Source organism: Ambystoma mexicanum, chromosome 1p (assembly GCF_040938575.1).
Source record: "Ambystoma mexicanum isolate Mex_15411 chromosome 1p, UKY_AmexF1_1, whole genome shotgun sequence".
Taxonomy (NCBI): Eukaryota; Metazoa; Chordata; class Amphibia; order Caudata; family Ambystomatidae; genus Ambystoma; species Ambystoma mexicanum.
This window is the reverse complement of record NC_090921.1, coordinates 740,039,546-740,061,698: the sequence shown is the minus strand read 5'-3', so window position 1 is coordinate 740,061,698 and position 22,153 is coordinate 740,039,546. Positions and strand designations below refer to the sequence as shown.

The following is a 22,153-nucleotide window of genomic DNA, read 5'->3' as shown; positions in this document are numbered from 1 at the left end:
TTAATGTACAAAAACTTCAATATTTCGCATGCAACTCAGGAAAATACAAGACAAATACTAAATGCATTCTTTAGATTGATATTTTATGAAACATAGATTACATAACATAACATTTCAAATGTACATCTGTTAGATGTCCCGTCTTAGGGTTGCAAATGTCTCAATGTGTTCCGGGCGTTCCAACACCATTCTTCAGGAGTAACAGGATCTAACTTCTGTCAATATTTACAAAAGCATACAAATATAAAAAACGAAAAATGTGTACAATTAAATACATAATCTCAGGTCCATATGACTAAAAAATTAAGTCACAGACCTATTTATCAACAGAAATTCCAGAACCCCACGTGCTTCAGTAATTGTCATCATGTCTTCATGACTCCTATGTATATTTGTGTCTCAAATCCATCATTGTTTAACCATTTTTCTAAACTAACCAGAATACTTCATTGGTGTTTACCACCGTCTTTCCATGGGACCCTACAATTTACAAAAATGAACAAAGTCCTACCCTCTGCACTTGAGTGTAGAAAAACATTGTAAAAAAAGAAGTCGGAAATAGAAACTAGCTAAAAATCATAAAGTATCTGTATACCCTTGGGTATAGGCTCCAAAAACGATCAAGTATATCACTGCTCACCTATAATGCAGGGAAATCTGCGAAACCAGATTTGCATATGCAACCCTACAGCGTTAAAACTGCCGGAATACTAGTGTTCGCCCTATATAGAAAGACCTTCTATTGTGACTCGCAACGGACAGCTCAAAACACTAGCCTGTCACCTAAACCACAACTCTGCCCTTAATCATCCACCATATTTAAACAGAGAACAGCTGTATTCCAGTTTCTATGGCAGCTGAAGAAGGAAAATGAAAAGAACATCACAGTTATTCGGAAAGCAGTATCAAGATTCTTATGTTGATCAGAAGTAATTCTACACAAATGTAAATGAATACCATAGCTCGGGACATTTAACATGAAATGTTCACATAGTTAATCCGCTTATTTTAACTATTCAAAATATCTTAGATGGAATCATTAGCATGTGTAATTAACAGAAAGTAGTCATGGTTACACAACAGCATGTCACTCATGGGAAACACCCCAAGTCCCAATCAGTATGGAGTCTTTCTGGTGCAAGTGAAGAAAGTTTCTGTATCCAGTACATTTCACATTGTGCAAGTAGCTTAGACAAGTTCCCTCCTGGTTTGGGTGTTTTTACAGATTCCAACATTTTATAAACTGCATTTGTCCAATCGGGTGCCTATATTCTATATATTGCATTGCAACAGAAGATTTTATGTTGGTGGTACTGACAATAGACTTATGTTTGGACCACCTTAGTTTCACCTCCCTCTTAGTTAATCCCACATAATATAGCCCACATGGGCATTTGGCAGCATAAACCGAGGCGTGGACACAGTAGTGACTGAGTGGGCAAGGCCCATCCAAAATCTGCAAATGCCCACTCGGCAGCCCTAGGAGGGCCTTTATAGAGTTCCATGCCGCAGCTGAGCAGCAGGCATCTCTCTCTGGCTCGTCCGTGCATGTCAGGAGCCAGGAAGCTCTCCCTGCTTCCTGGTTTCTGTCTACATGGAGCCGGAGGCCTAGAGAGCAGCTGAATAGACGGTGGAATGTGGATTCTGGAGGGAAACGAGTAAGGGATAAAGAAACAAGCATTTTTGTCTGCGTTTGTGCGAGGATTGTATGCATCTATGAATGCGTGCATGCAGGCATGAAAGGGGGTGCCCCTGCATATGTATGTATGTGTGTATGTATGTATACTATGTATGTGTGTGGGTGTTTCTGTGTAAGTGTGGATGTATGAATGAATGAATGCAGTGTGACTGGTGTGAATGGGTGCATGTGCGCGAGTGAACGCGGTTGCTCTGGGTGCTTGTGTGAATGACAGACCCTGTATGGGTGCATGACCTGTGGGTGAATGTGTCTGTGTATGCGAGGCTGGGGCCCAGGGAGGCACTGGAGCATTAGCATTTTTTGACTGGAGCATGGCATGCTTTACTGGCATCTTTGGGCAAAGCAAAGCCAACCTGATGATTGTTATTCCGTGGATGAGGGTTGGGGGTGGGGAGAAGTTACTACAATGGGGCTGGAAGCCTGGATTTTTTCCTACTATGGCATCGCATGTTTTAATGTCGTCAAGGTCAAAGGTAACATAAGTGTTCGTGAGGGGTGGGCGGCAGACGCTCTGCCCTCAAGGCAATGTTTTCTTACTGTGGCATGGGATTTTATCACTGGTTTTGTGGGGGCAAATACAGCATGATGAGTCTTCCCATGTGGGGGTGGGGGGGATTTGTGTAGCCAGAAAGGACATGGTTTCTTAATGTGGCATGTTTTGTTATAGTATAATTGCTACATTATGAGCAACGCAAACATGACTATGTTCTTATGTGGGAATACTGGCATATATAGGTGCACCAGTATGGGCATGTTTGCGCCCAATCAGCATAAACATGTTTTCTTACACTGGCAGAGGACTGTCAGGGTGGGCAAATGTATTATAAAAATGCATTGGAAAATGCTCCTGTGTATTGCTGCTGGCATCGCATCTAATGGATTTTGTTCATGTCTTACCCTATACAACTGATTGTACCCTGCAGCTTTTTACCCAGTGTGTCACAGAAAGTGGACTGTCAACAGCGTCATTTTATCCTATTATGTAAGAACATTTCCTGGGGGCAGAACCCCCTCTCGAAGTCTCCATGGTTAGTTTGTGCGCCTTCACAAAGTTCGGCTACTCCTACACAATAGGCTGGCAGCAGAACAGACCGCCTCCCCTATGCAGACTCCCCTTGGCATTGGCCCAAATACATTAGCTTCAGACCCACTTGTTAGACAATGCTAGCTATGCCTCTGAGCATAAGCCACATTGGTGGGGTCACAGGGGGCAAACTCCTTAAGGCAGTATGAGGACGTTTTTATCATATTGCTCTTAATCATATGACCGTGTTGGCGACTAAGAGCTGGAAAAGTTCAATTCCTCTTCATCTTCTGAATTCTTGAAATCTGATCCACTTTAACAAGTATATTTTGTAAAGAGAAGGTCGTCCTATACCCAATACAGGTGGTTCAGGAAAAAGTTCACGTGTAGGATTATCCAACTGTAGAATTCTCCAAATTTTCTTGATTATGTTCTTTATCTTTTGACTTAGCATGTAGAAAGTTGTAACATGTAATAATAATAATTAAGCATTTATATAGCGCTACGAAGCCTCGGGTATCTGAGGGCTGCTTATTATTACCCACAGTGTGTGGTGCTCATTTATCAACCTCGGAAGGATGAAAGGCTGAGTTTGGCCTTTCCGGGAGCTCGGCACAGATGTCAAAGCGAGCGCTCTACTCGCTGTGCTATCGGACCGGCTTAATAATAAATCGGGTTGGGCTTTAGTGCTACTGAATTCTAAAAGGGTCTTTCAACTAATATGTGAAACTTTCTTAAGAGACTCTCTTAGTATGTCCTCGCTGTAACCCCTCACTTTTAACATATTCTTTAGGGCATGATTCGTAATCTCTAAACCTTCAGGTTTAGAACAATACATGTAATCCGTAAGAATTGACTGAATGGTAAGCTTTGGATCATGCGATCAGGGTGAAAGCTCTTTGCATGTAGTACATTGTTCCTATCCATTGATTATTATATGTAATGAACTATTTCGGAGTGCTCATAGTGTACAGATTTCTTATTTAGATTGTTATATCTCTGTAGAAATTGACAGAAGTTAGATCCTGTTATCCCTGAAGAAGGGTGTTGGAATTCCCAAAACCAGTTGAGATAATATAACCATAAAACAAGACCTTGAAATTGAATGTTATGGAATCTGCTTCATGAAATATGAATATAATGAATTTGTTTACTTTGTGTTAGATTTTCATGAGTTGCATGAGCAATCTTGAAACTTATTTCCATTAATATATTACTTACATTTTACCGAACCTTGGAAGTATGCTTTCAGTTTAACAAGGTGCTTGTTAAATGTTATTAAAAACAATATTGCTTTGTATTATTATACAGCATAGTCTGACAGATAGACCACCGCCTTTAGGACCTCACTAGGATATTGATGGGCCATACTAAAAGGGCCACCCTTGCTATAGTAAATCAGCACTGCAATAATACCTGTTGGAGTAGGCATACTGGGCCAGGGAGGCGAGATCCCCTTCAAAGGATGAGGGCACGATATACAGGGACCCCCAGCTAGATTGTGAAGCCGAATAGCCTGTTTTTACACACAAACATTTTTTTCACACAGACTGAACTTTGGGGATTTGTCCTATGACTCATTAAGAACGTTGTCACAGCCTTAAAAAGGTACACCTATTGGCAGGGTAATGGGTGTTGCCCCTCACCTACCCTAAACCGTCCCTATCACCTCTCTGGCTACCCATCATCCCCAAGTGCTCTTTTTGCATCTGTTGCACCTGCCAGATACCTACTGAAGTCCACCAGGTAGGTCTTCTCCTGGCACTACAGGGTCACCTTCTGATATAACACTGCTCTAGAACAGCCCGTATAAATTATCGACATCTTAAGTGCCAAAGGAAACGTCTTCCCATTGTGTGGGTACTCCAGAAGTCATTAACCTATATTTTTGGAACCAGGATTATTGTGACAAAAGACCCTACTTTTTACAGATAGTAGGTGTAATGGACAACAAGTGTTTAAGATGGAACACATTTCTGAAAAATTCTTTAAGGTCACCGTAATGAGAGGAAGAGATATTGGTCATCTGCATCTGGAAAAGACACAGGATGGGTTGCCATCTCGAATTTAGTTGAGGGATGTGTGGGGAAAACACCTTCCTCTGACCCGCTCAGAGACTGTTTTGTTTACTACCTCTGCATTCCGTCTGTGCAAGGGGCAGGGTGTGCCGGTGCATGAAGGCCTCTGGTAATGTGCTGGGCTGTTCTGGAGAGACCATTTGCAGAGAGTGCCTCTCTAACTTTAAATGATCTGATTTGTTCAGATCAATTTAAACTATCCTATGAATAGAAAGGTACAGTAGCTTAGAGGTTTTGCATGATGACTTGTGCATTGAAGAAACAGAACAGCACTTTCTTTGTGTCAAGAGGTGTTGTTGGTATACAAATTAAATAAAAACTGGGGGGCAGCTTCAAATCCTCTTTACCACAATTCAAATGCTACCAAGGGCACACGTGTCCAGCAGTGAGCCCAAAGGTGAACCACGCCGAAAACCAAGACATGGCGGCAGGGGCCTCCATGTAGAGAGAGTTGGTTACGTGAAACCTCAAAAATCCTGATTAACGCCAGATAACTAAGTGTCCCCACAACACTGGGCCAACAGTCATGAACCAACAATCCCACCTAACATTCCACTCCCTCACCAAATCTTCTCCTCCGCCCTCTCCAACTTAGACTCTTCACACTATCAAAGTTCATGCAGCAGCAAATCCCTACAAACATACTAGGTGAGCAACTCCACCAATTGCTCCTCTCGCATCACCGACACCCTCACAAATGTACACAATTGGAAAACTAGTTCCTTGCAGCGTGGATTCCAAAAAAATTTACTTGGGCACTGTGAAGACATCATGGAGTAAGAGACACAGACAACGGAATAACTTTTCTGTAAAAAGGGTTTATTTTTCTTATATGTCAGGATGGAGTGAGGCCTAACTTGCCCTATCCTAAGGTGGGATTTCCCTACCTAAAGGAACCAAGGACAGTCTGTGTCATTGAGTTAAACTCAAAAGTCTGCCTGTGTCCAAAACGTATACTTGCCCTCACAACTAAAGATATACAATGTGTAGGGATGTCAGCAATAAAGGAAACAGTGTTTAACATAATGTTCTGAGTTTCTTCTAGCTCCTGGATTGCTTTTCAGCTTTCCCTTCCCCAAGTTCAAACAGTTCCAAAAAGGCTCTGTGGTTTCCTTCCCAAGTTCAAAACAACTCCAGAAGATCTCGGGGATCCCTTCCCTAAGGTCAACACAGTTCACAAAGTCTTGGGGTGTCCTTCCCCAAGAAGGCAGCTCTTCCAGCTTCAAAACCACAATCAATTCAAATCTTGCAGCTTTCAATAATGATTCCAGCTCAACTTTGTAACCTATCAGGATTTCTATTAGTTCACATAGACTGCTTCTTTCTTCAATTACTTCACCACTTATACACTTATTAGACAAAACAGCCTCTGTATCTTGACATTCTGTGGCGCTTCCCAAGTAAGGGTTACTCGGGCTAGGCGCAGTTGTCAGACCACATGGTCCACCCATTACAGGTCACGCAACCAATAGCCCCTGGCACTTTGCTACATGCTTTGCTTTCCTTGGTTATTTTTAAAAGGGGGGGGGGTTCAGTCAGTCTAGGCACAGTTGTTGGACCACATGGTCCACCCACTAGAGGTCACGCAACTGATAACCCTGGGCATTTGGTTACCCACTTATGTTTTCTTGCTTCAGAATCTGTATCATTAGTCGGCATTCAATTCTGCGTTTCTCTCAGTCTCTTGGCTTTGCCATAACATGCTTTCCAGTTATCTCTGCTCTCGCATTTATTTCAGGTTCTACCTGACAAAACGTATCTCATACAATCTTCCAGGCCTTCTGGCCAAACACAGGTTTTCTTTCTTTAAATTGGTGTTCTCAATTCACATTCAATTCTGTTTCTCTTTAGCAGTCTCTTTCTTACGCCACAATATGGCTTTCACATAATTCATTATGTGCATGTATTTCTTTTCACCACCTTGCTTTCATATGGTTCATTAGTACATCTCACTTGCTTTTCACTTAGTTCATAAGTGCTCATTACTGGCGTTCACTTTGTTCATACTTTCACATTGTATATCAATGCGTATTACTTGTTTTCATATTACTTGTTTTCACTGTGTTCATAAATGCACATCACTTTCTTTTCACTTGTGCAGTATTTTCATATACTTGGCATATCTTTTCTCTGGTTCACTATTCAATAATACTTGTAGCATTTCAAAAGTATTTTGCAGCTTATTCAATATTATTTCATTCAGTTTTCAAACCCATTCATTATAAGTTTCTGTTCTTTTGGCATTTCCATCTGCCCAATTCCGGCCCCTGGAGTGCCCTGGTGTGAGGGTTCCCTTTCTTTCACTCACCATTGTCCAGCCATTCCTCTGGGCATCTTTGAACCATGCTGCAGCGGTCTGTCGGGCACTGTCGTCTTCTGTGTCCCACAGCGCCGTCTGTGGACACACAGCACAGGGTACTGCAGGGATCTCAACTCCCTCATGGCCTGCTCGGGCCCCGTCTTCTCTCTCACCTCTCTGCAATTTTCGGCATCCTTTTCACCGCCCCCTCTCCAGCCTGCTCCACGTCGGTTTGCTGCGTTCTCCTTCCCATGCGGGTTGCTCTCATGCTCCTGCCTGTCTCTCCTTTTTTGCACCTGTAGACTCTCAATTGGTTGCAGGTGCAAGTCCTTTGCCTGACCATAGTTAATTATGTTAGTGGGACATGCCTGGCCATTGTAATGGTACTCCATAGTCCTCTTCCCAGTACCAAAGTGGTGTGAATGACTGGAAGTGTGCATAACTCCCAGTTGCCTCTTCCTCCTCCCAGTATTAAAGGAGTATGAATGTGGGACAGATGATGTGTGTGAAAGAAGAAAAAAGTGAAAGGAAGGCGGGCCTAGTATCACACTAGCACATAAGACTTTGGCATCATCCCCACAGGAGTGGCATCACTCTCAACTTCTAGCCCATTCATACACCCCTCTGTATTTTGTTTCAGACCCGTGCACCGATACTGTCAAAATAGCAGATGTGTGCTATACCAGACCACTTTTCATTGTATGGGAGGGCACAGTGAACCGAGGCAGCGGCATCACAGTATTGAAACCAATCTATAAGGGGGGCTGGGACTGGGCAGGGAACCCAGCTACACAGGAGATCCGGCAGTGGCATCACAGATGGAGGCAACCATGACAAAGGATTATGCAGGAGAGTGCTGCGGGTACTGGCTCCAACACACTTATGTTGGTTCCCAACCAATCGACATGAAATGTCAGTCATCCTGTCCCCTGCCTTGACTACAGTTACTTTTTCAGAACATTTCACAGACTTGCAATTAAGAACACGATCAATCCAAACCATATTCTTAGAACTATCTGCCCTCTCTTTGCTTTCTACCCTGCTTGTTGGTGGTGCTTTGGGAGCTGAAAGCTCCGGGACATCTGTAGGGCTGCAGAAATTGGATAAACTCTACAATTTCACCTTGATGTACATATGATCCAAAATGCATTGGCCAGCTCTGTATCTCTGAATCGTTGCTGTGGAAGAAGACGAAAAGATCCAAACATCACAATAAAAAAAAACAATTGTCTCTGCATTATTGTTTACTACAAATAGACTTCTTTCTGTAACGGAGGTAGCTTGGGCTACCTCGGTGCATCTGATACGCGGGCCATTTCTCGCCTCTGTCTTTTTTTCTCTTACGTGCATCAACGGTGTACAAGATGGTTTACCAGGATGCACCAAATACTGATTGTTAACAAATACTTTAACTTGACAATACTGTAAATTGGGGAGCTGGTGCCCACTGTTAACTTTTCTTTTTTCCACTCACCCCTCGGCCCCTCCCATAACCCTAATGCCGCAAATAAAAATAAGGATCAGACCGAGCCACCATAGTAAGAGCCCTAACAAACCTGCATCTGGAGCATACCAACTCTCATCACTGCAGCTTTCCAGCCACCACTTACCAGAAACTACAGCTCATCCTGACCTTTGATGTACATCATTCCTTAGGACCTGCTAGAAGATCACACGCCACTGCTGCTTGGACCTTCATTCACTGGCTTACTGTATTAGACATTTTGCAGCTCAAAGTGCTCTGTTCAATCCAACTTGTTCGTGCACAATGGTGCACAATACTTATCTAACACAATTTACCTGTTTACCCCCCAACGTGCTGGAAAGTCACGCTGTGAAAGGTGTCCTTGGTATTCTTTACTCCCTGCTGCACCAATGCAGGCAGAACATTCTGTGCTTGTTGCCCCCCAGCACTGAAATCATTTGCAACCCCACCAGAGAGAGCTCAATCTGTGCAGGTTCCGATCTGTATGTACACATCCACCATTTTCGGAGGTCTGTTTTCCTCCTCCAGGGAGATTACAGTGATGACTAGAGGCAGTTTTCTGCCACAGAGAGGCAGTTTTCTCTACAGTGCAGGCCACAGGAATGATCACACTCCCTGGTTTGACTTGAGCCTTGTTCGAGTCCCACTAGTTGCATCACAGTTGTCCTTCAAGAGGAACTTTGAATTGACTTTTTCAAGCTTCCTCTTCAATACCATGAATGATTGCTCAACCTTACTGTTTCCCACTTGTGAGCACTAACATGCAGCAGTGTTGTGAGTGTAAGGTGTGCCTTCGTATTATGCGATTCCCAACGCTGCCAAAATTGCGAATTGCTTTCAATGAGGACCATGATGTGACATTTCCAATGTCTGGTGCATTGATCAGGGCGGGATTCCGTGCATACTCTTCTTGAAGCCAATGTAGTAGAACCTCACATTTCCTTTTCCCTATGTGACAAATGTTCCGCGTTGTTTTTCGTTTTATTTTGTGACTATTAGATGATGTCTTTCAGACTTCAAAAACGAATCTATTTCGTCATAATAGTTTGAGTTTGTCCAATAAAAAGTATCAACTTGGATTTTTCTTTTGTGGTACTGTATCTTTTTAATATCCAACATGCTAAAACCTTACAGACTTGCGGTTTGTACCACTCTTCAACTTCACCCAGATACCACTTGTTGGCCAAAGATTTTGCTATTAGTGTAGTCTTTGCGACTTTGTGAAAAGGTACTACCTTTTCCCACTGTCTAGGGACTACAACCATAGTTGTCCCACCATTTTACTGCGGGAATCTGGTGTTAACCCCAAGTCTGGTCCCAACAACATTTAAGGACTATGTTGAAAGGGTATCTGGTCTTTACATCTAATGCATTACCATCGAATGCCTTTCCATCGAGGCAATTGCACCGAAAAAATATGCATCGAATGCATGTTTTTTTAAAGGTAAAGGGTTTAGTTTAATATTAATGGGCTTTAAAGGGTAAAACACGGGGGGGGGGGGACCACCCATTAAAAACTGTTTAAAAAAAATGCATTTGATGCACATTTTTTGGATGCACATTTTTCGATGGAATGGTCCCTCGAGGCATTGACCATAAACCTGCTGAAAGTTGTGAAGGAGGCATGATGCAATGACCAGGAGGATGGTATGAATGATTAGCAGCCCATTGGGCAAAAGAGGTCACATTAAACTTTGGCAAAATAAGAGTCATAACACAACTGTAGGTGTTGTAGGGGACAGCAAGTGGTCAGAAATGATTATATGCTTTGACTTTAATCTTTTCCTAGGCAATCGAACCTACTGATGTCTATTTCAAGTGCAACCTGGCAAACCCGCACACAACGCATTGCCTGGGCAGCGGTGAGGTTATGATAAGCAGCGTGGGCGACCCATCAGGCAATGCCAAAGGTACCAGCTGCCTCCCTCCCTTGCTTTGGGGTGGGCACTGCTTGCAAAACTCAAACTACGCTCTCCTTCCATGGGCTGGGACAATCCGGCCATTTGTATTCTTGTTATTGTGGTCATTTGGCAAGGTTTGGGACTTCAATCCAGTTGTCCCTAAGGAGCATTTGGCACACGAGACGGGACTCATCCAGGGCTGGACTGGGAGCAAAAAAAGGCCCTGGAAACAATTACTGGGGACCAAAAGAGGCCCTGGAAATAAACTTCAAAGTAGCCCCATATGACCAATTTTCAGCAAGCCCAATGCTTTTCCTATGAGAAAATTTGGAAGTACCACAGAAAAGAGGCCCAGAGTGCAGAGGCCCACCGGGAAATCTCCAGAGTTCCCTATAGGCCAGTCCACCCTTGGACCCATCGCACCCCAATTCATATCACATAAATAAGATACATTTATGGGGCCTTCTTTGAAGTATAACCTGCCAATTTCCTGTGATTTTAACAAATAATAAATAACGAAAAACAATTACAGAGAAATGATTTCGTCACAAAAAATACCGAAAATTATTTAAATGGGCGAGGGGCAAAAAAATGTTTTTTTTTTTACCAAATTACTTCACTGTAAATGTTTTCGTTATTTTCGTTTTCGTTAAAATCACTTAACCGCCCTTCGCCAAGCGAGCCTAACCGCCCCGCGCCAAGCCAGCCTAACCGCCCTTCGCCAAGCGAGCCTAACCGCCCCGCGCCAAGCCAGCCTAACCGCCCTGCGCCAAGCCAGCCTAACCGCCCTGCGCCAGGCCAGCCTATCACTGTTCTTATTTAGATGGTTACGGATTTTGAACACCACGTACCTGACCCACTTTTATTTGCAATGACAATAGCAGCACTTCATAGCAGAGCATAAACAGGCTTCCACAATAATACCACAAGACTAGCAGCGATGGTGTGTGTGCGAATGACCAGTATAAGCACTGCTTAGAAAAGCTTCTGTACATTTGAGGGGATGATATCAACACATTTGTTAAGAGCTTCCTTCCTATTAGAGACAGTGCCATCATTTCTCAGGGGGGCTACTGAACGTTTATTTGCCAGAACATGGAGGTCTCGGTAGGACAATATACTGTTAATGTGGCATTAGCTTTCAAACTGGCACTTCTACGCCCTACTTGCATGACTCCCAGATGCCATCTTGGCCATGCAGCATGCCTCATTAGAGGACCAGGCATATTCAACCAAATTCCTTCATGAGGGGGAGCTGCTCTGGCTTCCCCCCCACGCATGCATCGTGTTTAACACTGCCTGCGTCACCTACAAAGCAGTCACAATCAAAACACCACTTCACTTGGCTGAGAAGCTCTCCATCTCCAGAGGCGAGGGCACCACCAGAAGCCACCTCTTTGCCAGGCTGGACAAGAAGAGCTGCAAGTGGGCGGGTGACAGGAAATAAGCCTTTTTTCCTGCTGTGCAACCTTTCTCTGGAACAAGTTCCAATGCAGCGAATAATGCCCCATGCCATCCTACCCTTCAGGAAGGGCCTCCAGACCCTACACTTCAAATTTCATTTCACCAGTTGCTGATCACTCCACTCAACTCTGGAGTCAAACCCTCGCTTGATTCCCCTTACCCATTCCAGCTCCTCTGCTAACCCTGCCCCCTACTTGTGATGCCCCAGGCACATCCCCTGTGTACCCAGCTAGGTTTGCGATTTATAAATTCCATTCATGCAGAGGCTTTGAATAGGACACATCTTATCAGAGCTGCTATCATTTTAATGGAGCAGTAATATAGCTTTCATGCCTCATGGGGGGCCGACATGGACTTTAACGGCCGGACACCTTGAACTCTGGTTGCCGACCGTTAAAGCCCATGGAGGGGAGGAGGGGGGAAGCTTTTCTCACCCTGGGATTTACTGGGGTGCAGATAGTTTTCGTTTTTACCCGTCTGATGGGAGATCAGCTCAGCATGAGCCCATCTTCAGTTGAATGGAGAAAATAAAAACGTAAACAAATATTGCCACAGCCATTAAAATGGCAAAGGCCTTTTCAGATGGCGGCGGCCATGAAAAACATGTTCCAAAATGGACACCGTCATCCGAAAAGGGACCTAGTCCCTTTTCTGATTTAATGGTGGCAGTGTGGGCGGTGAAAGCATAATTGCGCTCAGGAAAGGCAGATTGTGATTCGTCAATCTGTCTTTCCTGGGTGTGAATGGCACTTCTCAGCATAGCTGTTATACTGTTAGTCACATATTTAAGGGAAGGCTGCTATACTTTGGTGTAGTAGTACAAACATGTCTGGCAGGTCTGCTATTGTTTCATACATGCACCCCTACACCTAAATTAACATTTGGGGCCTGATTCATGGAACGTTTTCCTATGGGATTGCGCCATCATAAAACACGTCCATGAATCAGGCCCTTGGAGTGTGCCTGGTCCCAAGAAATCATTTTGGTACTATTTTGACACTTAAGTGCTAATGTCCGGATGGCAGGATACAAAAGCCAGGATATTGAAGAGGGCTGAGTAGTAGGACAGATTGGTTGAGGCCCAACATAAGGAAAAACACAGGAAATTCCCTACTCAAGCTGGAGAATTGGCTTATACAGCAAAATGAGTCTTGTCCCCGTTGGAATTACAATTCAATAAATGATTTAGAGTGTATGGACATATCAATGTGTAAATCGAGGCAATCAATATCTCATGTCGTGATATGTCTCAATTGACAATATGTTTCTTTTTATGCAAGAACAAATAGTGTAGTTAAAATGAGAAGCAAAACTGACAGACCTGCATAAGTGCTTAACGCAGATCAACTTAATATAAAAGAAAACACAACCAAATGCAGTGTATATATAGAGTCGCATAGTTTATAGGCATGGCGAGGAATACAAACCCATATTTTAACCGAAAAGGGCAAATAAGCCCAATTCAACCTATTCTTTAGATGAGGAGGCACAGAAAATAGAATACAATTTTGTTCACTTATCCTCAAGAGGGTTGTGTAAAGCGATGGCTTTACTGTGCACAGTACTCCAATTAAGGGTAAAGGAATGGGAATGCCACATGCCAGTAATACATACCACATGCCAGTAATATATACCAAGCTCCTAATCTTGGGTGGCAGATAATGGCATTCCACTGGTTAGGGAAATGTCAACATTAATGGGAGACATGGCTGTTATAATGTTAATGGGACAAAACCAGCACATCCTAAAAATACACTCCTCTGCTTTAAAATACTAGAGGACTAGTATTTCTTAGCAGGCCTATTAATGGGGGAAAAACACACGTTTTCACAGGACAGTTCTGCTTTTACTGGGCCAGTACCAGCAGCAGATTTGAGAAGTGCTGATCTCATTTTAATTAGAGAGTAGTATTAGCAGCATTTCATTGCAGGCCTGTTACACCTAGAGATTTAGAGTGATTGTATGGTGGGCAAGATCCAACATTTGGCGTGGAAGGGGTTACATTCCATTTCTGTAAAATAAAAAAATGGTCACCCTTTCAAGTAGCTACCCCAATTTAATAACCTGTCAGAAATGTTCACCCATTTGAACGAATGAATTATAAAACTCACGATAAGCTTATAAATAAATATGTAATTTGAACCGGTGGAAGGCCAAATCAGATTAACGAATCTACCGCACAATCTATCAAAGGTACACCACGCTATTCATGTGGTGAGACATTTTGAAATGTCCTATATATATTTTATAGGATTCACAGCCAAGGTTCCTGGTTGCTTGTAACTCCCCCTGCCTGTTTCTTGCAGGTGGGTTCATCTTGCTGGATGCAGAGACCTTTGAGGTGAAGGGGAATTGGGAGAAGGACGGCCATGCTGCCCCTTTCGGCTACGATTTCTGGTACCAGCACCGTCACAACGTACTGGCTAGCACCGAATGGGGGACTCCAAAACTTATGTTCGATGTCTTCAAACCAGAAGATGTGAAGGCTGGTAAGATTATATGAATCTATGTATGTATATATAATCTAGAACGCTTCATACACAGATCACACAACAACCTCCAATGGCCTTTCAAGAACCATTACCCATTGTTTTATTGCCCTCCATAAGAGGTAAGGCTAAGTAACCCAGCTTCAATTCAAACGTATGCACCGCAGGTTATAGACAGAATTATGCAGCTAGCGCTTGATCCACTCGGGGCATATTTATTGCAAGGGGATAAATTACCAATTGTTCTCTGAGACAGGGGTTTGGGTGTGCAAATAAAGGATACAGGAGTACTTTACCCCAGCAACCATTTTTGTACCTGTCGGTAGACATGACTACTGTGATATCCATCTACTCTACTGCTCTATTAGTCTGATAGAGCAATTTAACACCACCTGGCTTCCTGGTGCTTGCTCCAAGAAGAGAATGAAACCTCTAAACCGAGAAGGCAGATGCAAGCAGCCAAACGATCTATCTGCCGTATGAGAGTTTAGGCGAAGCGGGTTGGTACTCTTGCAGCATGATATTGCAGACATGCAAGACCGAGTACAGGAATCTGTGGCCCCCACTTCCCTGTTCTGCCGAATGAAGCGCTGGGTGTCCTCTGCATAAGTGTAAAAAGAAGCACAAACAAGATACAAGAGCGGTCGAAGTTTGAACATAGGGTGGAAAGAAAGCCAAGACCCTGATTAGAAGGAAGCACGTTTTGGAGTGGAAGCAGGGGATCCACTCAATTTCTAAGTTTTCTATTTGACAGAGAATCTGCATCCACAGTATGTCCATGAACAGAAATTGAGTGTTGTACAGACAGCACGCTGAAGTTGGTACAACTGAGTCACACAAAGGGTACGCTTAAGAAGGCTTCATTTCTTCAATCACAGCATAAGGTTTATTAAAAGCCTTTCAAGTACATTACGGACGAGGGGCAGCCACCTTACTCACTCCCTCCGCTAAGAACCCACACAGAATGCCACTTTTTTAGGGCTGACGGCACACATTATTCATAAACACTCTGGGCCTCATTACGAGGCTGGCGCTCCCCTAATGAAGGGTGCCGGTACGGGACCGGCACCCTTCATTACGGGATGCCCTATTACGAGGTTCACTTTGCAGGACCCAGTAAGGACGCCTGGTAAAACTAGGCATCCTTAGCGGGTCCCGCGAGGGGTCCAGGGAGCTAATAACGGGCCCGTTATTAACGGGCCCGTTTATTAGGTCACTCCCAATTCCCATTGAGCCCTATGGGGGCTCAAATGGGAATGGGGATGGGTTTTTCCAATGAGGACTTACCGGGTCCTCCAAGGTTGGAATAGCCCAGTAAATCCCCATTGGAGGAACCGGGTACTGGACCCCGGTATGGAGGCCCTCTATCTCCCATTCAGTGGGGCCAGCAGGACAAGCGAACAGAACGCAACACATCCCTTTTGCTCACATGTACACATCTCCAGCAGACCCAAAACTCACTGAAAGCAGACACAACATTGAGCTTGGAGATGTATTCCGACTTCAAGACTGTGCGAAAACTAAGAGGACTGTGTGGAAGCCATAGCTGACTACATCTAGGCACGACCGATCTGAGAGTCTCTTTCAGTATCTTCAGACCCCTAAATTCACAATCGACCAGACAGAGCCAGAGAAGCAGCGCTCACACCTGTTGGGGAGGAGCTAGCGCTTTGGCTACTGCCTTCATGCACCCCTCAAGCGCCTTACAATGAGGTAAGACTTCTCTAAGCACTATAGCACTGAGAAAGCTTTTTTCATGCAAATATAATCACATACAGGCGTGGCCAGACACTAAATGAAAATAGTATTAAATATAAGGCACAAATAATTGTTTAGCTGAATATATCAGTAAAACTGTTAAAGGGTAGTTAGCTTTGCTTAAAGCACACGTTGAATGCAGCCTGTGCTAAAAATAGACTACATGCATTGTGTGGGGCCCGGCTAGCTCTAGCAGAAAGCACAAGGTAACTCAGTAGCTGTTCCTGTCCATCACAAGCCAATGGAGACTAAAAACAATGCAGCACGACATACAGAGTACTATGGGAAAACAGGGTTTTTTGTAGAAATGTCAGGACCAGATCAAATATTTATGTTCAGTGAAGTGTTGAGAGAATGGCGGGAAGATGTGTTTATGTATGAATGTTTATAACATAGCGAAGTATGCTAAACAAGAGCGACAATGTATTCCTGCAGAGGCACCATTATGTTAAAGTAGTCTGTCCCAAACGGAACCCAAACATGCCAGAAGGAAGAACTACAGCATCTCTTGAAAGGCAAGAGGGACAATTTTGGATGAGCTCTGCCGGCATCCAGTAACCAAGTCCAAGAATATTTAAGCCCCAGGCCAAGCACCAGTCTTCAGGACCTGGGAGCGGATGAGGGACAGAATATACCACTCTGGGGCAGAGTTCTTTGCCAATCCTCACTTCTGTACAGATTAGATTTGTTATCTTTTGCAAGATAGACTCATGGCCTTAATTCCTTAGAGGGGTGCATTTACTCTGGTGTGAGCGTGATCAGGTGGTACCCCAAAATATTTAAGGGGTGCTCCTGTAAGTTGGGTTTCACTTTCAGTGGTGACGACCCGATGTGATACTTAGTTTTTTGCCCCTGTAATTTGTGAAGCCCAAGGCAGGTCAGCCACGCCCGTCTGTAGTGATCAGACCCCTAAATTAAAAAACCCATGTATCCTGAGCGACTTTAGTAGAAGTCATTTTTAAAGAAATCCTTTCTGCTCACTGGAGCAGGGCGTGGCTCCAGAATTACAGGCCAGCATGGGACTTCGTAATGGAGGGAAACTCAAGTGAAGCACGCCCAGGTGACGATACTCTTGCAAGTGATAACAAAATGGGAACAGGTATGTATGATATGGTAATGTGAACAAAATATTTGGTGATGTGAATGCTATTATGATGAAGTGAAGGATGTTGTACGAGGTCAGTGGAATAGATGGAATAGGACTTGGTGATGTATTATGGCATAGGACATTTGGTGATATAGTATTGGTGATTTAGTATGAAATAGGACTTTTGGTGATAAGGAATAGATAGGATGGATTGGATTGGATTTCAGGTGATGTGTTGAGGAGTAGATTGGATAAGAGGTGGGGTATATATTGAAATTGTCACACATTTCTCTTTTTCTACTTTTTATAATGGAAAGGGAACCTCAGCATATAAAAGACTGAGATGAAAGGGATACCCACCTTATAAGGACTGGGAGGTAAGGGATCCTCAGCCATAACAGGTTGAGAAGGTAGTACCACACATTATTCCTCTTATGACGATAAAAGAAATAAGTGGTATTACAAAAGTAGTGGCTCGGTATAAAGGAATGGGCCTGGATTTTAGTCAATTATTTTTTGTATATTTTCTCTTGCTGTCTTTTGTGGTAAAAAAAGAAGGAAGGTGGATGAGTCGCTGTGTGTGTGGGTGAAATCAAAGTGAGAAAAAGTAAGGGGCTGGGGGAAAAAGTGGGTTGATCTGTATTTTTGAAGCATGTGCAGCATAGCAGTAAAGTTTAAGTGAAGCATTAGGGACGCGCGCAACATTATGGAGGAAGAAACTCCAAGAAAACGCATGCATAGGGTTCTGCCACTGTGTTGTAACAGAATAAATAAACAATTGATATTACAAAAAAGGAAGGGGGGGACGTCCTGCTCCTGGCCAGAGCAGGCTCCCATAACAGAAACATGCTAGAAAAAATGTCCATCTTTATAGCAGCAAAATATGAACGGAACAAGTCCCAAAAAAGAGAAGAGATTCTAGATCTCTGTCATTTAGTTGTGGATCTGGAAGATCATGGAGGTGAAAAAGAGATCCAATGTAAGGGGATATACCCTGTAATGCCTAAACCTGCAGTAGGGTATAAAAGCCCAGTCTATAAACCTCCAGAGGTAGAGAGAGTGTCAACAGGATTATCAGGATTAGCAACTGGGGGGGGGGACTCAAGAGCTTTTACACCTCCATATAACCCATCAACAAGCTCTAATATGCCTGTAGCATTGGTGTACAGAGAGGGTGCACAAGTATACAGCCAGTTAAGATCATTGCAGGAAAGGTTGGTCAGGTTACAAGAACCTGACGAAGTATAACCAGAAATAAGGGTACCGGTACAGAAAATAGGGGATTGGAAGTCAGGAGATTTTTTGTTTAGATTCAACCCTGTTTGTGTTGAAAAATATGATGGGCAGAGGGTATGGACGGTCCTGGCACAAGAAATGGAACAAGCAAGGGAATAGAGGGGAAGATCAAGATGGTAGAAATAAGGAAGAGGCAGGGCAAGAAGGAGATCAAGGAGCGAGAAACCCGTCCCTGCCACAAGAGGCAGTTGGGAGGGACAGACCAATAAATAGACCAGATTTAATCATGGTAGTTCAAGATCAGACAAATACTAAAGGGGTAGAAACCAAAACAGATATGCAGATGCCTCTAATACATAAAGAAGTTGGGATAATGCAGTATGTGCCATGGCCTCAAATGAACAAAAATTATTTGAGTAAAGCTCTCCCCCAGCTTATAGCCGGGGCTAGTAAATGGATCTATGAATTTGAAAAACAAACGGCAGGGGTAGCCCCCGCACTAGGAGACTTTAAGAGTCTACTGGTCACCAAAGTTGGGGACCAGACTGGGGACATATGGCCAAGGGCTGGGGTAAGTCTTTCAAATAATGAACATGATGGAGCAGCCTTTGATGGGGTAAGGGCAAGGGTATGGGCTGCCCTAAGAAGAATGTACCCAGATACCACTGATTTACATTCTTTAATGCAGGGCACAATGGGTGATGATGAGGACCCAGTTAGGTTTATTCTTAAGTTACAGGAAATGTGGAGAGTTGAGACAGTACAATTGTTCTATTTTATTGTAAAGAGGGGACTACCAAAAGAGGTCCAGAAGGCACTAGATACAATTGTGGGAATTGAAGCCAAAGGGTGGGCAGAGATACAAAGTATAATAGTCCACAATTGTAAGAGAATCAAGGAGCGGGACAGGGAGACAGTCCAGAAGCGGCAAACTGAGGAGGCAAAACTAGTGGAAAAGAAACTAAATAAGGTTGTTGTTCAAGCACCAGTGAAGGCACCGGCTGAGGGGGAAAGGACAGGAGACACTCAGCAAATTGGGAATGCCACAACTGCGGCACTATGAGGTGAAAGAGGACAGGACAATGGGGTGGGGGTACAGTACCCCCCAACCCACAGTGGCAGTATGAAGGAGCACCAAGGGGAAAAGGAGGATTTTGGGGAGCAAGAGCTGCAGGCTTTGGGAGGATAGGGCCTTCAGAGTGCTGGTATTGCGGGAAATGGGGGCGTTTTACAAGGCAATGCAGTAAAAGGCCTGGGATGAGATTTAATTATGGGCCATCACCTGCAGGGCAGAGATTCCAAGAGCCTCAAGGAAGAAGACAACAGAAATTTGGGCCAGGGGGTCAGAATCAGTCCCCTTATGGGGCTGACAGGTAAGGGCAACATGGGTAACAACTACAGCAGGATGAGGGAGCACAGTTAACAGAATGGCAGGGGGAACAAGCGCCCCATTCCAAGGAGTTGCAATGGCGGGGGCGGCCCTTTTTCATTCCCCAAGCCAAATACATATTCTGATTAGGACAGCCGACAGAAAGCACTCGCATGTCCAATCCTATTGATAGCTGCACACCCTCAAGAGGAGCCCTTGGTGGAAGTGGCAATAGGAAACAGGCGATTTATGTTTATGGTAGATTCAGGTGCAACCAAATCATGCATCATCAAGGGGAACAGTGGTAGCCTACGGACTACTTTACCTGGACTATTTTGTTGGGTCTATTTAAACCACACCCGAGCAAGACAACACGCTTCGCGTTACTTTGCAGCTTGCAACGTGATGCTCACCGTGTCCAGCTATTCCCTCGAACCTCGGAGAAGCAGAACCTGCGAGGAGACAAAAGGAACATCATTAGCAGCAGCATCTTACCTGCAGTCTTCATCTTTAAACACTTCCAGCTACTGAGAACAGCTTCCTCGGATCTGCACGCCTCCCGGACAGAACGACCTGAAAGAGGAAGATAGAGGCAACATTAAAGAAAGCAGTAGAGACATTTACAAATTACAAACTGCTCAAAAGGCTTACCTGGCTGGTCGCCTCTCGGCTGGCACCACTCCGGACATTCCACTCATGCTGAAGAACACTGCGACCTACAAGGAAGGAAATCACAGGTTAGCAAAGGCAAGACTTTGCAGCGCTGCACATAGCGCTTACTTACCGCATCATAGCGCTCTTAATGCGCCATCATTTACCAGTGGGGCTCAACCAAACAAGTTCGCCACCCTGAAGCTCTGCATACCTAAGGGAGAAAAAAGAGACATTTTAAACAAAGATAAGCATGCAGGATAGCAACAAAACTAAAGAACAGCAATAAGACCTACCTGAACAATATCAAACGGGCCGGCGTCAGTGAAGTAACTGGACCGCACTCGCCCATGAAAGACAACGTGCCCCTGCAAAGAAGGCAGGACGGAGAGCACGCCTAATTCTACCACAAGGTGAGGAGAGGGCGCCAGAGGGACTGAAATCATACGGGGGTGAAGGGAGGATACTTACCCCAGTCGGTCAGTCTTGAACACAGTCCTCCTGTATTTTCAGGCAGATCCTTCCCCGCAGACCACATCAGGGCAAAGCTGAGAAGCATACCAGGGAGTAACCCGGCTGGGTGGCGTCCCTGTGGATACCTGGTGAGCGTAACAGGTAGTGTGTTCTACTCCATGGATGTGTGTAACTCAAGCAATGGTAATAATCAATGCAATAGCAAGGGAGTCAGTAGTACATGGGGTTCCTGTGGTCCCAGATATATTTTTTGTTAAGGTATTAAGGTATTAGTAAATGCAGTGCCTCAAATTGAGACAAAGTGTTGGCGAGTACCTACAGATTTTATTTTCCGACCCATGGTGCCACCCGAGATGGTGGCAGGGACACTATTGTCTTAGATGTATAAGGACTAGTAGTATCAGACAAAAGAGTAGTCCTGATTGGAACAGACCAGGACGGGTGCGAGTGGCGCACAATAGTATGTATAGACCCGACAGTGTAATTAAAGAAAATGACTGATGAGGAGTTATTTGAGGACAGTGAACAAAATGGGGAGATTATTTTGGAAATATGCATCCCTTGTGAAATCATGGTGCAGTATAGAGAGGTACAGTGCCCCCTGATGGCAGTGGTGGCCCAGTCGTTTTTATTTTTTGAGGAGGACATGCAATATGTGCCAGCATAATTATGGACTGTTAATCCACATGATGATGGGTTACTGAGAGCTATGACTCCTGTAAAGATTACATTGAAGTCAGGCGATTAGCACAATCATCCAGTATGTGGATGATCGGTTGGGATGTAGTGAAAATAAACATCAGTACAGGAGGGATTCTGTTGCATTATTGTAATTTCTGGCTCACAAAGGGTGCAAAAAATAATTATCAGATAGGGCGGCGGCAGTACGCACCACCCCTAGGCACGGTACTGTGAAGGAAATGTAGCAGCTTTTTGTGCTTATGTAATTATTGTAGGGCATGGATCCTAGACTACGCAGTCTACACAAGGCCAATTTTACAAAGTCTCAGGGAAGGGCAGAGGAATTAAAAGCACATTTGAATGGACTGACAAAATGACTAGACAATTTGAGGACTTAAGCTATTTCCACGGCCCCTGTTTTCGCAACTCGGGATTATATACAGGAGTTTTATTTATT

General features: G+C 44.1%; 1 protein-coding gene across 1 annotated transcript in view; it reads left to right on the top strand.

Moving 5' to 3' along the window:
• LOC138580049 (methanethiol oxidase-like) overlaps positions 1 to 22,153 on the top strand; it is a 293,543-nt gene that overhangs the window by 94,262 nt on the left and 177,128 nt on the right. The window contains exons 5-6 of the mRNA XM_069650285.1: positions 10,376 to 10,496; positions 14,258 to 14,440. Of these exons, the coding sequence (XP_069506386.1) occupies positions 10,376 to 10,496; positions 14,258 to 14,440 (304 nt within the window). The remainder of the gene's footprint in view (positions 1 to 10,375; positions 10,497 to 14,257; positions 14,441 to 22,153) is intronic.